We start from the raw sequence: 17,000 nt of genomic DNA, 5'->3' as shown, positions 1-17,000 counted from the left end.
AAGCCAACAGTTCAAAAGATTTGCCAAAGAGTGGGACTTTACTCATGTCATGAGTAACCCAGAGTATCCGCAGTCAAATGGTTTGGCAGAAAGTGCAGTTCAAAGTGCAAAACAGTTACTAGAGAAGTCAAAATGAGACACTAGTGATGTTTTCCTAAATCACACGAATCTCAGAAATGTTCCTCATGATAAACATCTTGGTTCACCTGCTCAGAGACTTCTGTCAAGCCAAACCAGAACCACATTGCCAGTCAGTTGTTGGTTCCATGTGTCAAGAACAACAGGTCAGTGAAAACCAATCCACTGAAGAAGTGTTTAGCCCAGATGTCCTACTACAAAAAGAACAGCAAACCGCTCAATCCTTTACGAGAAGCAGAAGTGGTAGGGATGCAAATGTCCAAAGGTTATGATCAGATCGGTGTCATGAAAAGTATTCACCCAGAGCAAAGATCATACATTGTGGAATCCGAAGGAGCAAACTTTAGGCAGAATCAGAAACATTTGAGACCGGAGTCTGACCGTATACCACAACGCATAGCCTGTGAGAAAGACTCTTTATCTCAGAGTGAGTTGTCCGGTGTTCCAGTTCCAGAGGAAGTTCCAGAGAATATTCCCACTCCTGTGATGAATCCAGAAGCTCTTGATAAGAGATGTACACCGAAGACTGTCCCTGTTGCAAAATTCAGTTCAGATTGTTATGTTACAAGATCCGGTCATATCTCCAGACCATGTAATAGATACATGGCAACTTGAACATAAACATTGTGTTTGTTTCTAATGTCTATAATAATGCATGTCCAACTATGACGTTGTTTTTACCAAGGGCAATCTTTATAAAAGGAGGATATAGATCAATGTGTGTGTATGTATTTTTAAGGAGCTATCCAAGGGCTTGCACAAGTGTATACATACTGAGCATGTGCAAGTCTGACTGCCATTTTGTAGTAAGCTGTTGAGATATAAGCATGTATGTATGTAAGGTCTGTCTGTTAATCAGTTCATTTATATTTTATGATGCTGCTATCCATCCTGATGTGTTTCTATGTATTAAAGCATCTAAACGAAATATCCCGCCTGCTTGTCATCTATGCTAGAGAGGGACGAGTGACACCAGGGAAGTATCCTAAAGGCATTCCAAAAAAAGCTATTCAGTGGGATGGAATGAGACCTAAAACCCAGAATGAGAAGGAGTTTCTTGACATATGTCAAAGAATTTTGACAATTCAAAAAAGAGTGTACAGATATAATCTATATATGGAAAGAAGAATGGCTTGAAGTTTGCAGTAAGCAATTACTTGAGGCAGATTATTTGTTAATACCATTGGTACATTGGATAGACCAAAGGGTAAGACACAGAACTGATAATGTAAGCCATATACAGAAAACCTTAAAAATGTCTGAAGTCTGCCCAAATTGGCATGCGATCATCATCATCATCATCATCAGCCCCCTTTTTCCCATTTTTCTACATGTGGTTGGGGTATCATGTTAACTGTCGCCAACTCTCTTGATTCAGTGCCACACTCCTGCCTTCTTCAGCACTCATGCCTGACTGTCACAGATCTTCTTTCACACAATCCAGCCACCTCTTTGCTGGACATCCTCACTTCCTCTTACCTTCTTCCTGTCTGTCCCAAATTTTCCTCATCAGATTGCCTTCTGCTTTTCTACACATGTGCCCAAACCACCATAATCTGTTCTCTTTGATCTTTTCTGCAATTGGAGCTACTTTGGCTTCTGCTCTTATGTCCTCATTTCTTCATCTGTCCCACAGTGTGCATCCTATCACCTTTCTCAGGCACTTCATTTCCATCACCTCTAGATTCTTCAACTGTTCTGCCTTTACTGCCCAGGTTTCTGTGCCATACAGTAGTACTGGTTGTACCACTGTCTTGTACACCTTACTTTTCAGCTTCTTTGGCATTCTTCTGTCATAGTCTACACCTGATACTCTATGCCAGTTGTCTGCAGCCCCTCTGATTCTAGCTTTGACCTCTTCATTTAGACTACCCTTCTCCTCAACTACTCCTCCCAGATACTTGATGCTGTTTACCTGTTCTGCTCTCTTCCCTTCTATCTCCATTCTCAGCTTCTTCTGATTTCCCCAGTTTGCTGCTATTACCACCATCTTATCTGTGCTTAGTTTTATCCCATATGCCTTCAGATTTGCATTCCATTCTCCTATCCTTTGCTGAAGTTCTAGCTCAGAATCTGCCTGTACTGCCACATCATCTGCATACAGCATCTTTGTTGATCCATCCCCTCCAACCTGTTTGCTAATATAGTCCATCACCAGTATGAACAGCAGTGGGCTCAGAGCTGAGCCCTGATGTACACACACACCCACTGGGAACCCCTCTGTGAGGCCGAACATCATCCATACTTGAGTCATTGGGTCCTTGTACATAGCCTGCACTAATTCTACCAATGTCTCTGGAACTTCAAACCACCACAGTACTGCCCAGATCAGCTTTCTTGGAACTTTGTCATATGCTTTCTCCAAGTATAGGAATGCCCAGTTGGACTCTCTCCTCATCTCTAGCTTCTTCTCAAGTATCTGTCTCAATACAAACATCAGGTCAGTTGTGCTGCATCCTGATCTGAATCCAAACTGCTCATCTCCCATCTTACATTCTACTACTCTGAATATCCATTTATCAGTCACCCTCTCCAGAACTTTCATGCAATGTGATAGGAGATTGATGCCTCTGTAGTGCCCACAGTTGTGGATGTCCCCCCTTTGTTCTTGTACACTGGCACGAGAATGCTTATTCTCCAGTCATCTGGGATACGCCTTTCTCTTCACACTGCTATTAGTACCATATTTTAAATCTGATGGTACCATAGAACAGTGAAGGGATAAGAGTGGCAACAACATTTGGAGAGATAATATCTTGTACTTTTGGACTTTGATTTAAAGATTGAGAGTGGAGAGGTCTATGACTGGACTCCAAGTTCCTTCTTTCTTTGGCACCAGAAGGATGCTTAAATAAAAACTTTTGCCTGTCTGATATGGGGCATTGGTTCTATGACCCCATGAGACAACATGTGCTCCAGACCTGGATGAAACAGGGAACTCTGGTTTTCAGGATGAGAAAGAATCCCATGCAAATGAGGAAGGCACTCCCATTGCCATCTGTATCTCTGTTGGATTATTCTCAGAATCCAGTTCTTTCAGATAACAAGATGCCACTGCAGAAGATAAAGACCTAGACTGAGGGATATATTTTAGGGATTGCAATGGTGGTAGTGGTTGTGACTTTTTTGCCTATTCTTGGCTCTGAGACACTCCCCTATCTTTTTTGTGTCTCATTTTTAAAGCAACTTAAAGTTCTGTTTGTTTGTACTATTTTGCTTCTTGTAAAAGGTCATGAATTAGAAAGAAAGGTTTTACTGATCTTAGAACAGGAGGACTGAAGATGTGGATCAACTTTCCTCTATTATCAAATCTTTTAAGTTCCTCAGGAGCAGAAGGGACAAACAAAACACCTTTGACAAGGGGAAAATGTTAAATCTCAACTTCAACATCTTCTGGTATGTTTTGAGGCTGTAACCAAACAAATATTCTCATAATTGTACCAGTAGTAGGAGCTCAGAAAACAGCATCAGCAGAGTCAAATGAACACTTTAAAAAGTGTTTGATTATTTGAGAAGCAGAAAAGTTCAGTTGCATAAGTAAACGTACAGTAACAGAAGGTGTTAAATAAACACTGCTGCAGTAGCCTTAACAGCCAGTCAACTTCCAAAGTATCAGCACACCTTCCACACACACAAGCTGTTAGGAAATTCAAGCTGAGCTGCCTAAAACAAAGGTTTGAGTGCTAAGCACTTCAGACCTTTCATGCCAACTGAGAGAGGATGATTGAGCCGTGAAAGGACATCGCTAGAAGTAAAAATATATACATATATGCACACCCGGGCATAAACAAAAAACAAAGGAGGTGAGGGAGGGAGCAGTGATCAGTCAAACATCTACTGTTTTGGTAAGTTGTCAAACAATTGTACTAAATTCATCATATCCATCACTGTTGTAGTAGTCTTAGCTATAAGGGCCTATTACCCTATCTTACAACATTTGGGAGGTGGACGGAGAAGGGATCAGAAGCCCCTGTAGAATGCTCCAAGCAAAGTCTGATCATGACCTAGAAAAGGAATCAAGCGTATAGTGCTTTGTAAAATCATGTACAGAGAACCAAGCAGCAGCTTCTACAATTCTTCTAGAAGCCAACCCTTTCCAAAAAAAGTCATAGATGAGGTCTAGGCCTGGTATAGTGAGCTTTGAGACTGCCTAGAAAAGTTTTGTTGTGGCAAGAATAATCAAAAGCAATAGCCTCAGACAACCACAAGTTGTCCCTTCTTCTTATCTTCACAAGAAATGAACAACTGATCCAACAATCTGAAAAATTTTGTTCTGTCAAGATATTACCTGAGTTGTATGTAGACATCCAAGGTATGGAAAATCCTATCTCCCTCATTTTTAGGTTCAGGAAAAAAATGGAGATGGATACTTTGGCTTAAAGTAACCTCGGATACCACTTTAGTCATAGCAGAAACATTAGTTGTCAAAGAAACTCTGTCTCTGTGGAAAACAAGATGGGGATGGCTTACCCTAAAAGCTTGCAACTCAGATACTCTTATTGCAAAGATCAGAACAATCAGTAAAATAGTTTTCCATGTTAATGATCTAGTTTAAATGGAGCAAGTATTAGCATCTCTAACCCAAAATTAAGATCCCAAGGAGGAGCCACCAGTTTTCTTGGAGGTCTCTTATGGAAAACTCCTTTCAAAAATATTTTTACATAAGAATGCATTGAAAGAGGGAGATCCATGGACAAGTGTGCTGAAACGGCCAATAAATAAACTTTGCTAGAGGACTAAGAAAGTGCAAAGAAGCAACAGAGTAGAGGCACAAAACTCTCAGATGAAAAAGTTTTTATCCATGAGATCAAACATTTAAGAATGATGTTCTTGGACCGTAGGTACCCCAGTATGCTTATGGACAAGGTGACCAGGGAGGTCACTCAGTTTAGGACCTCCAAGTTTAAACCCATATTGGGTAATCCCTTGGATGACACAAACACACAAGGTACCCTTGGGGAAACCAGGTCCCATACCTGGGAGAGGGCATTTGTCTTAAAATTTCAAGGACATTCCCAAACCATTTCAAGGATTATGCATAACAACTGGAACATCTCTAAAAGTAACACTGACGTTTTCAGAAATTTAGGGAAGCAACCCCTCTTGGTCTTCAAGACTGGGCACAACATTACAATTTATTAGAAAGACCAACACCTTTGCACAATGCATTTTATGTTGACAACAAGGGCACCACCAAATGTGGAAGCTGCCCCTATTGCTGTTATACTTTGGAAGGAGAACATATAATTTTGGACAACACTCTGAAGGACAAAGTCCAGTTAAGGTGTGGCAACTGCAACACCAGTAGAGTAGTTTATCTTGCCAAATGCACGCCTTGCCCTGCCTTCTATGTTGGAAAGACCGAACGTTTACTTAAAAGAAGGATTTAAAAACACCCGTACGACATACGTACTAAAAACTTGAAAAATTATCTTTTTAAACATTCTCTTGTGTGTCCACAGTTCAACAAATTTGTTTTTGGAACTGTTGATACAATCATTCCAAACCCAAGAGGCGGTGTCTGGGAAACTCTTTTAGAGTTCTGCGAGTTTTACTGGCAAGTTAGACTGGATGTAAGTTGTGTACCTGGTATCAATAAGTGTATTTCAATGCATGCAGTTTTTAAATAAAGAGCAGCCAAACTCTGAGTACAATTTTGTGGAGCAGTACTTTATTCTATTTTATCTGGGCACAGAATTGACCAATATTTTTACGTACAACATTCTTTATTAGAGAAAGTGGTAAAACATGGGTAACATATTTTTATATATTTAAGTGTTATATTTACTTTTTATTTTATTTGAAATTATATTTATTAATTAATAAACATTTCAACTTGAATGTTATATTATGTCTTTTCTATTTAAATGTATTAGAAAAACTTTTTACTTAGAGCTCAAGGGAATAACTTTACATGTTGTTCTTCTGTGACAGCAGCTACACCTTCTATGTAAGCTTGAATAAGAGTCTTTACAACTTAAAATTTAGCCTCCATTTTGTGATCTGCTCCTATTTAAACCATCCCACCATTTTGAATTTTGTTCTGATGAAGTCCAAAGTTATATTTGTTTAAGACAAAAGTGCATAACATTTTGTTTATCCCTATATGACCTACAATTTTTATACTGGTGATTTATTAAAGCATTTGTTTATCTGTGTAATTCAGTTTGGTATTTGGAGGCTCCTACTTCGGTACATCAGCAAGCTAGGGGAAACCAGGGATGTACCGCTTGACTGTGGAATTGTCTGTAACAAGTTTAAGAAGTCTTGGGAACCAAAATGATTCTGAGAGTTGAGTACCTTAATCAGGACAAGCATCTCATATTTATGCGCTTGTATCTGTTCTTGGTGTCCCATACACACTCCTGAAACTGATCAATGTCTGAGGTGTTTGTGGTGACTGACTGCTTTCAAACAGGGAGGGACAAAAGGAAACCCAGATTTAAGGATATTTGCCATCTCCTCCAAGTGATTTCTCTTTTGTCAAACCCAAACCCTGGGATTTGAAAAGACAAATTATGTTGGTGCTGGGACCAAAGAGACTTCATATACCACTGTATCTTTCTCATGTGGAGTCTTGCCAGGGGTATTATGAGAATCACAGATGCCATGAGACACAAAATCCTGAGGTATTCCCTAGTAGTGACTTAAGTATGATTGGAAAACCTTATAAACAGATATGGATATTGATCAATTTCTTTTCCCTTGGGAAGAAAAGTTCTTAGAGCTGAGGTGTCTATCTGATATCCAGGAAAACTATCCTGTGTGAGGGAGTCAAAAAAGACTTATAAATGGTCTCTTGCAATCTCAACTTGTGTAAGAGATCTTTCCCCCAAATTAAAGTCTTCTGGCACTTTTTTGCTACTTTGCCCCATCCTGAAGGAATATTTGTCTCAAATAAATAACTGATGTCAAAATCATGGTATGAAACTAAGTGCCAAAAATGGATTATTGTATCCTTTGGGAAGTCATCTACGCCAGGGAACTCACACTGACAATATACCCCTAACAGTTGACCCAGCTGTTCAGTATTTGGGAACTTATGTGGACAGTAACCTAACTTTTGACCAACATGTGCCTATTGTTGTAAGAATGTCCTTTTATATTGCACAGCTTCTAAACAAAGGGGTTGTGTATAGATCTATGGATGTCATTGTCCCTTTACTCAGCACTCATTAAGCCAATCATTAAATATAATTCTCCCCTTTAGCATGTATCTGTCCAGACACATGCAACATCTGGAATGCCCATAGAGACACCTTACTAAATGGATACAAGGCCTAAACAACATGTCCTACATGGACAGACTCAGAGCCCTGTCGCTATATTCGGTAGCCTACAGACTGCTAAGAACTGACCAGTGTCAGGCATATAAGGCATCCTCCAATCCATTACTGATAGGTTTACTGCATATCAGCAAGTCAAATGTCATCAGAAATACTCGGTCTAGGGATTTAAACCTCTTCTGCAACATCAACAGAACAGTTTGGAGGGAAAGGTATATTTCACAGAGGATACTGCTGCTGTGGAACTGACTCCCCATCCACATAAAACAAAGTTCAACCCTGTCCATTTTCAAGCACAACTTAGAACTTGAATGGGAAACAGAAAATGCACCACAGGACTGCCACCTGTACAGCTCGTAAATGCTTTATCCCATGCATGGGTCCCCTCAAATTATCTATGGTATGATCCCAGTTATTCTTATTAGGGGGTAACATATAATTATCGACCATGGGATGGGTAAGGGCAATCTATAACCAAATGGGATAGGTAATTTTGAGCACAAAAAGGGAAATTGGTTAGGCATAAAATGGTCTGCAAGGACACCTACTTATCTATAAACCTATGTACCTATGAAAAAGACTCCACAAAGATAACCAAGTCTAAATATGGAAAATATTGATACTCTGTAGCCAGCAATGAGCTATAACTGGCACAAGACACATTATGAACACTCTTGATGCAGTGACTATTCGAATGGGTAAGGCAGATAACTGACAATGTGATCCAGACACAGAAAACCTTAAGAAATTCCTGACGTCTGGATGAATAGGGATGTGATGATAAGCATCTTTTACATTTAGTGTTACCAGGAAACTTGAATGAGGAGAAAGAGGTAACAGGTTGTGAAGTGACATTATTCTGAATTTGGGAATTATCACAAACAGGTTTAGGAAAGAAAGAACCAGGACTGGCCTCCAACCATTTTTTTTCTTCTGCATTAAAAACATCCTTGAAGAAAAGCCTTTCCCCACCTGAGAAGGAGGAACTCGTTCTATCACACCCTTGGACAGCATGTGATGAAGGAGAGGTGGAAATGAAAGAGTCAAGTCTGGTGGATGAGGATTACCCCTGGAAAGGATCCGCCTACTGCCATCCGTAGCATTGATCAAGTATCTTCAGAAACCATTTGTCTGAAACTATCTGTTGCCAAAGGGATAACTGGAGATTCATACCTTCTGGAAGGGAATGGGGCTGCCAGGGTGGACAGGCAGCAAGGTCCCTTTAATAGTCATTCTGATTTGTTGGACTGTCCTTGGTTTTTGGGAGGTTCCATAATTCTTTTTTAACCCCTCCCCCTTGACATTTCTTCTTTAACGTCTGTTTACCTATATTTTGTTGAGACTGTTTATTTTGTTGTTATCCAAAACTGAATGAGGAGGTCAGAAATTCCCTTGTCAAATTTGGAAAAGGAAGGCTGAAAAGTCTTAGAGATTCTATGGATCAGTTACACCTTTCAATTTACTTTTTCATCACCTCTACAGCAGAGGGGCCAAACACTAACTCTCTATCCAAAGATGAATTAAAAATTTCATTTTTAACATCATCTGGGAGGTTTTGAGAATGCAACCATGGAAACCGCCTCAAAACAGTAGCAGTGGCCATATCCCCTGGAAGAAGTATCAACAGAGACATACACACACAGTGTAAACAAAATTATTTAAAGTAGATTGTCTCACAAGGTAAAACTACAGATAAACATTCCTCATATTTTCACAATTAATAAGAACAAACTTTAACAAATGAGCCTGACAATTTAAAATTTTGAGAATCAAAGTGGCAAATGTATACACTTTTTCCCGTTATTATTAATAATTTTCCCATGCTTACAAGAAAGAGTATGACCGGAATTAAGTGCTTAGCAGAAGTGGAATCAACTAAAGTTACTGTTGCTTGGTCAGGTTTGGGAATTATGTATAAAAATATAAAAGACTGGGGAACTTTACATATCCTATCTGCCTTTTTAGGGGCAGCAGGCTGAGTATCAGGAAAATTGCAGGCACACATCCTGTAAAGCAGACAGAACAAGAGGAATGAGTGTAGGTTCTAGAAAATCCTTCTGTAACAACTCAAAGTATTTTCTGAGGGATGGAGAATCTACAGCATTCTCTCACTGAAAACACTGGAACATTCTGCCAACAGTCTCAGAGAAAGAGAAACCCCCATAGGGAAAATCAAGAATTGAGCTCTCCTCTGACTTTGACTCAGAAATCTGCCAGAAAAAAAACTGTATCTGTCCCTTCATCTTCCTGTGCAGATCTTGAATCTCTTCAGGAAAAGAGGGCGTACAACAAATGGCAACAGAAGAGCTATCCACCTGTGGCCGAGGCAAATTGCAAGCCTGCTATGGTGGTAAAGGCTGTTTGATTACCTTTTTCTGGCTGAAAGAAGGGCCAGCTGTGGGACTAGTAGTTTGTTACATGGTCAAGCCAAAAATGGTGCCTCTTTCCCAAGGAATACAAAGAGCAAATGCTGGTCAAAACAGTTATTAAAAGTCAATTTTTTGACATTTTAAAACACTTTGCTGGCCCCACCCCACAAAAATAAACACAATTTCTCCATAGAAAAATTGGTTTCAGTCACTTTACACAACTTTTAAACTAACAAGAAAAAGACTGCTCACATTCAAAATTATGCTACAGTCTCATGACAGTCCAGTTAAAACAGTAAAAATAATTAGAAAAATGGAAGGTTTTTCCCTGAAGAGAATTTATCTGCCCAGCAATGGAACAGCACAAGGCAACCGTTGATTCTTGAAAGCCTCAGAGGACTGTACTCTTTGGCTGCAGTAAAGCTCTGAATGGCTCAGCATCCAAATTTGTCTTTTAGTCAGCTCAACTTGAGCTGTAAGACAATTTGGGCATGTGGTAGGTGCCCTGACGCTTTGGAAGCTGTCTGGCTGTCGGTTATATCCTTGGTAGGATGTAACCCACATAAGTCTACTGCAGCAGTGATCAGTATGATGAACACTGACAGATGCTACAGTTCATCACTTGTAATCTGTAGTGGTATTCATGAGCACATGCAAACACACACACAGTTTTTCTCATAGACACACACACACACACACACACACACACACACACACACACACACACACACACACACACACACACACACACACACACACACACACAAAATAAGTGCCTGATACACTTTGGTCATACATCTGCATTCACTGCCAAGTATATCCTGCCTCTTATCACCTTCTCCCTTCTTTGCATAATAAATCTTTATGTTGTTGTTAGACAACATTACTAATCTGTATGGTCATCTAAGACCTGGCACTGCTGCTTAGGATGCTGTGAAGCTCCTGTGGTCCCATTCTGGACTTTGCATCTTGCACTTTGATGTGTGCATATGTTGCTAGCGTCTACATTCTACTAACATCCTTCTTCGATGATGTGCTATGATTAGGTTTGCTGCTGACAAGTTCTTCCTCAGACTTTGCACCTGGATCCTTGCAGATCAATAAACTCTGTCTATGCTCTTTTTCCATTAGGAAAGCACTAAAAGTGACTGCATTTTTTAGACTCCTTACAGGTCGAAAGAGCAGTGATATCTGGATCCTTCAATGGATTTATCTGTAGAAACATACACTGCTGCCTCATTCTTTAAAATCTTTTGTCACAAGAAGTTTCTGAGAATTTGCCTGTATGGATAATTCAGCAAAGACTTCTTCAGTAGAAGATATGATAGGAATGCTATTATGGACTATAGGCTCCTGAAGTTTCATCTACTAGAATCATTGTACTTATAATGGAGACAATTGCTTAGGCAGACATTTAAAATGGTGGCCCATTAGGCTGAGAGTATAAATATATAATTTTAAGGAGAAGCTGAAGATAATGAGCCTCAATTTCCTACCCAGAGTGTAACAGCAGTGCCAATCAGTTCCAAGTGAGCAAATGATTCTTTACTCTCATTTGAACTAGAGGAAGTTGGAGGTGAAAAAGGAGACCCTTTGTCTTTTTCATTGTAGAGGTCACCAACATGGAAAGTTTTGATGATCTTGGTATCTGTAGGATTTCCTATCATACATCTCTGAAAGATTCCTATGCAAATAATTTGTAGTGAAGCATTAAATTCACCTGGGCATTTGGGGAACAGGCAACCAGTTTCCAGATGGTCCAACATCAATAATCTACTCTCTATATTAAAATATATGCTGTACTGAACCACCATCAAGCTCATAGAAAGCTGTTTAACACTAGTCAGAAAATCAACCAAGGGATGACAGGAATGTAAACAGGTAATGGAACGTCTCTGAAAGACAAAGACATTTTAAATCCTAGACTGGTAATTGAAGAGAGATGTCCAATGTGGAAGAAAGCCTCCTTGCTATTTGCAATGATTTATGTCACCAGTTTTACTACAGTGAGAAGCAGTGAATCAACTTGTTCTACTGCTGCTTCTTCTAGAAATTTCTGAGGAACAGTCAGGTAAAAGGAAGAACAGAAGACAGTGGACAGCTGTTCTCCTGTGAAGCAACTGAGTATATCTTATCCGGCAGGAAAAGAAAGAGTACTTTTTTTTTTAATGTCAGACCTTGGCCTCTAAGTTACAGAACGTGTCTCTGAAGTTTCTGTATATTTAGTAATACTGGTAGTGGTAGTTAGGAGTAGTAACAGTAGCAGTACTAATAGCAGTAGTGATGGTTATTATTATGAGTAGTGGTGGTGGTGGTAGTAGTAGTAGTAGTAATAGTAGAAAATTAGGGGTTCAGCTAAGTAGCACATGCATCTGATCTCTATGTAGCTATATTTTCCCTAAAGAGTACAAGATGAGAATGCAGCCATACATGGCTAGTAATGCTTAAATGCTGAAAAAGAAAAGACCTGTGGACTGTAGTCTTCCTCTGGCTTTAGTACATTGGCATTATGAGTCTCCCACAACAGTAACCCTTTTGATTAACCTCACTATAAGAATAAAACATGAAGACAGATCTTGGAAAGTTGAGATAGGAAGCATTTTTTCATTAAAAATGTTAACTCGTGCTATTTCTTTTTTGTCAGGTTTTTTTTTTTGGGATCATTGCTGTTGACCGTGTGACTTGTAATCATGTAACAAAATATTACAGCTGGCAGATCACAAGTTCACATCATCAGCAGGGTTTCTATTGTAAAACTTGGTTTACTGCAGGTGCTGCTGCTTTGTTGAGACATATGAATCAGAAAATAGGGCAAACTGTGTGTTTTCCACATTTTCCCTACAGTCCAAACTTGTCTGATTTTGAAGTTAGTATATCTAGAGACAATCAGTGTGGATTAGATACCCTGCAACAGAGAATAAAGGGGGCTTCCCCCTTGCAAATACATTTGTTACAGAAAACATGGTTATTTATGTCCTGGAAAATCTTAGCTATGTGACATCTATGTTATTGTTAGATATTCTAGTTACAATTATTCATGTCTCAGCTAAGTGAAATGCAATTAATCATAGCAAACCACAGTTTTTCACAAAAAACATTAGGGCAACCAGTGTGGCATTGTTTAATATTTAAGCAATAACCCACGTCTGGGTGTGGGTAATGCTGGATTTACCCACAGTTGGTGTGGTTCGCCCTCGTGACCAAACAAAGACAACCGTGGGTAAATCCAATGACATCATTTAAGAAAAAGAATACTTGCTTTTCTTTAATAATGTCTTTGTACAATGCCTCCGTGCTGCCCTTCCGCGGTTTTCTGCTATCCTGGGGCTTTTCGTGATGTACTGCGCATGCGTATGGGACTTGTGTTCCCATGCTTATGCAGTACATCACAGCTGTGCAGAGGAAGCAACGGAGAAAGGAAGATCTCTGTTGAATTTTTTTTTTTTTAATTAAAAATTTAAAAAAAAAGAAAAAAAAAGAAATTGGGAGATGTTTTGCTTTTGGGAGAGCCGGGACAGACAAAATAAAAGGATAATCAGGTTTGTTTCTTTAATTTTGCAGAACTTTCCTGATTATCCTTTTATTTTTGCCTGTGCCAAAATTACGAGAAATACTAACAGGAAAAAGTTCGGGTGACCGGACCTATTCTTGTTGGTATAGTCTCCGATTTACAACAGGCTTGCTGGTTGGATTGGTCAATCAGCGTGCTCATTTTTTTAATATTAATTGCCAGTCATTGCATAATAGTAAGTTTCTTTCAGCTAGAATATCTCATACACAGCACCAAGTCTGAAAAATGTCACGTCAATAAAATGCATAATAATGAATCCAAGTATTGCAGAAGTTAAATAGCAGTGAATAAACTTAAAATATGCAAAGTTGCTTAACCAAACTCTGTTTACCTTCAAATGGTGATTAAATTCCAGTTCTGCTGTTAACTCAGCCATTATTTGTCCAGCATCAAAAAAATCCTCGGGCTGTTGCATGGATTCTAAAATCTCTCTTACCACATCTGCAGTTCCAGTTTGTGAAACTACTGATCTAGTTAAAAGGCTGGGTGAGGAATTGGCTTTTTTAATTCTAGGGTGCTTTGTAGTACTGTTTGATTTAGGGATTTTCACTTTTGGAGCAACTTTAGAAAAATCAGGGAGTGGATAATGTACTTGCCCTTGGCCGTACTTTATTTCATTGTAAGAAACTGATTTTACTAATGGAAGATTTGGACTTGGTTCCATTTCTTTATCTGAGTGCATATTCTGTTCATTTTTATGTTGCTCTCCATGAGTCAGTGAGTTCAGGCTGTGTGATCTTTGATCGTCTCTTGAAGGGATGCTGCAGTGTTCCTTCTGGTCATTGCCAGTATTACTGGATTTATTAAATGTGACTCTGTCACTGTTTAGTGCATCACCTACAAAACAATCAGTCCCGGAGCCTTCTTTTGCATCTTTTGAAATGTTATTTTGAGTGGTTTCTGCTTTACTACTAAGCCTTATAGTATTTTTGCTACATTTTGAAGCATCTGTGTAGCTAAACAAAGTTTCATCTATGCTTTCAGAACATGATATCTCTGGGATAGTCTCACAGTCAATATATTTATTTGCACTAAATACCAAATCTTCTTTTGCAAAATGGCGAAGAAGAACATCCGAAATCTTAGACTGAATAGGTGGATCTACATCTGTAGTAGCCTTGCAGGACATCAATTCTGAAGCATTATGTGCAGCACCATTTGAAAGTAACACTGACTTTATATCTACATGAGAGTTATTTCTATGACTTTCATTAGTTCTTAAAGAGTCATTAGTCACTAAAATTGTTTCTAGTTTTGAGTTCTGTCCATTTTCAGTACCAGCAGATTGTATCTCGTTTGCTGTTACACCTGAAATATCAGCCAAATCTTTTCTCAGTGTCATGTTAGCAGGCACTGTTTTGCATTCCAGGTGAGATATTTCAGGACAGTGCTGGTGGATATATTCTGGATATCCCTCACACCATAAATTTTCTTGATTATTATTATATGCATCACACAACTCGCTCCCAACAAAATGCATATGCTGGAGTACACTGTTTTCTTCTTCAGACTGTTCACATTCACTTTTCCTGGATGCTGAGACATTACTCCTTTCATTAACAGCTTCATTCTTAGTACCAAATGCAGAAGCCTCTTCCAGATAGGCAAGGAAGTCACACGTGCTCAAATGAACTGTCAGAAAAAAACAACACTGTTATAATTGATAAACTCTCGAGTATTAAGTTATCTTGTCTGTACTACATCTTTTATTTCATCACTGTCCGACCCCATATCTACTGAACTTTTATTATTAGGTAATTCATTTGTTTAAAATGTTGCGAAGTTCGGCATGAGGATGATGCATTAATAAGGAATTCAATTATAGATATAAATTACTTTTGGATACAACAAGCACATGTATGTACTTTGAAACGAAAGAACAAAATGAAATAATGAATACCAACTACAAGCAAAGAGCCACCAAGCTGGAAGACTGAATCCTATTAAACACTGATGTTTCAATTAAAATAATAGATCAGTTATTCCATGAGTAATCCACAAGTAAGCGCTTTCATTTAACATATATTAAACTTCATCAGACAATGTATCTCATGACCTCACTTCCTTTTATACTACAGGTTCATTCATTAAGGAGAATTAACACCACGACTCTCCATAATTGCAGTTTAGCATGCCCCTGCCCCAGCATAAGAAACATCTATATAAATGACTAATGTTAATAAAGGCTTAATACTCCACTTACAACAAGTTAAAAAATTAAGGAAAAATGCATATAATATTACAAAAGTGATGAACATGATAAAAAATACACATATATATATATATATGTGTGTGTGTATATATATATATATATATATATATATATATATATATATATAAAACAGCAAAAATAACATAGAAATGTAATAAATTATGTGCATTCACCTATAAAAGTGTTACAAAAGAAAAAAAAATATATATATATATATATATATATTAAATACTAGCTTAATATATTAAAATTTTAATTATCTCATTATGCCACTATAAATCATCACATTCAAGGGTATATAAATATATACACTAATATGTGTATTGTGTATATATACATATACGAGCATTATAAACCAATCAATAAATTACTATGTTAGACTTGCATAAAAAACTTCCATGATCCATCAGCATCAAAATGAACTTATGTACTTGCTTAAAATATTAAAATAAATATAGTGTTAAAAACAGTGTCTATATATACTTTTCATATAAATATGTATTAAATAAATAAATGAATGTGTATATACACTAACTATATTGTATTATAATATAAATGCTACCTTCTATATTAATCTATAAGAAAATTTATATTATAGTTTTAATTTGTAAAAAAATATATACTGTATCTCATTCTACTATTTTATTCCTATTTAGTGCTTTTAATTTCAAAACAGGAGTTATTGAACTACGTTCATTAATACCAGGCCAGGTATCGGCTTGTGTTCTAATTTGCCATTGCAGTTCCTTGTGTTCTAAAAATAAGCCTCATATAACACATTAATTTATTGATTGGTTTATAATGCTCGTATATGTATATATACGCAATACACATATCAGTGTATATATTCATATACCCTTGATTGTGATGATTTATAGTGGCATAATGAGATAATTAAAAATATAATATATTAAGCTAGTATTCAATATATATATATATATATATATATTTAACACTTTTATAGGTGAATGCACATAATTTATTACATTTTTATGTTATTTTTGCTGTTTTATATATATATATATATATATATATATATATATATATATATATATATACATGTGTGTGTGTGTATTTTTTATCACATTCATCACTTTTGTAATACCATATGCATTTTCCTTAATTTTTTAACTTGTTGTAAGTGGAGTATTAAGCCTTTATTAACATTAGTCATTTATATAGATGTTTCTTATGCTGGGGCAGGGGCATGCTAAACTGCAATTATGGAGAGTCATGCGGTGTTAATTCTCCTTAATGAATGAACCTGTAGTATAAAAGGAAGTGAGGTCATGAGATACATTGTCTGATGAAGTTTAATCTATGTTAAACGAAAGCGCTTACTTGTGGATTACTCATGGAATAACTGACATGTATGTACTTATTTGCAGTACTGCTATTCCTTATTGTAAATCTAACACACACCT

The 17,000-nt window shown here is 37.6% G+C and overlaps 1 protein-coding gene across 1 annotated transcript in view; it reads right to left on the bottom strand.

Moving 5' to 3' along the window:
• Positions 1–17,000, bottom strand: part of AKNAD1 (AKNA domain containing 1) — a 704,598-nt gene that overhangs the window by 270,904 nt on the left and 416,694 nt on the right. Inside the window, exon 4 of the mRNA XM_044086883.1 lies at positions 13,696–14,996. Coding sequence (XP_043942818.1) covers positions 13,696–14,996 — 1,301 coding nt within the window. The remainder of the gene's footprint in view (positions 1–13,695; positions 14,997–17,000) is intronic.

Source organism: Protopterus annectens, chromosome 10.part0 (assembly GCF_019279795.1).
Source record: "Protopterus annectens isolate FY-2018-M chromosome 10.part0, PAN1.0, whole genome shotgun sequence".
Lineage (NCBI taxonomy): Eukaryota > Metazoa > Chordata > Ceratodontiformes > Protopteridae > Protopterus > Protopterus annectens.
This window is presented reverse-complemented; position numbering and strand designations above follow the sequence as displayed.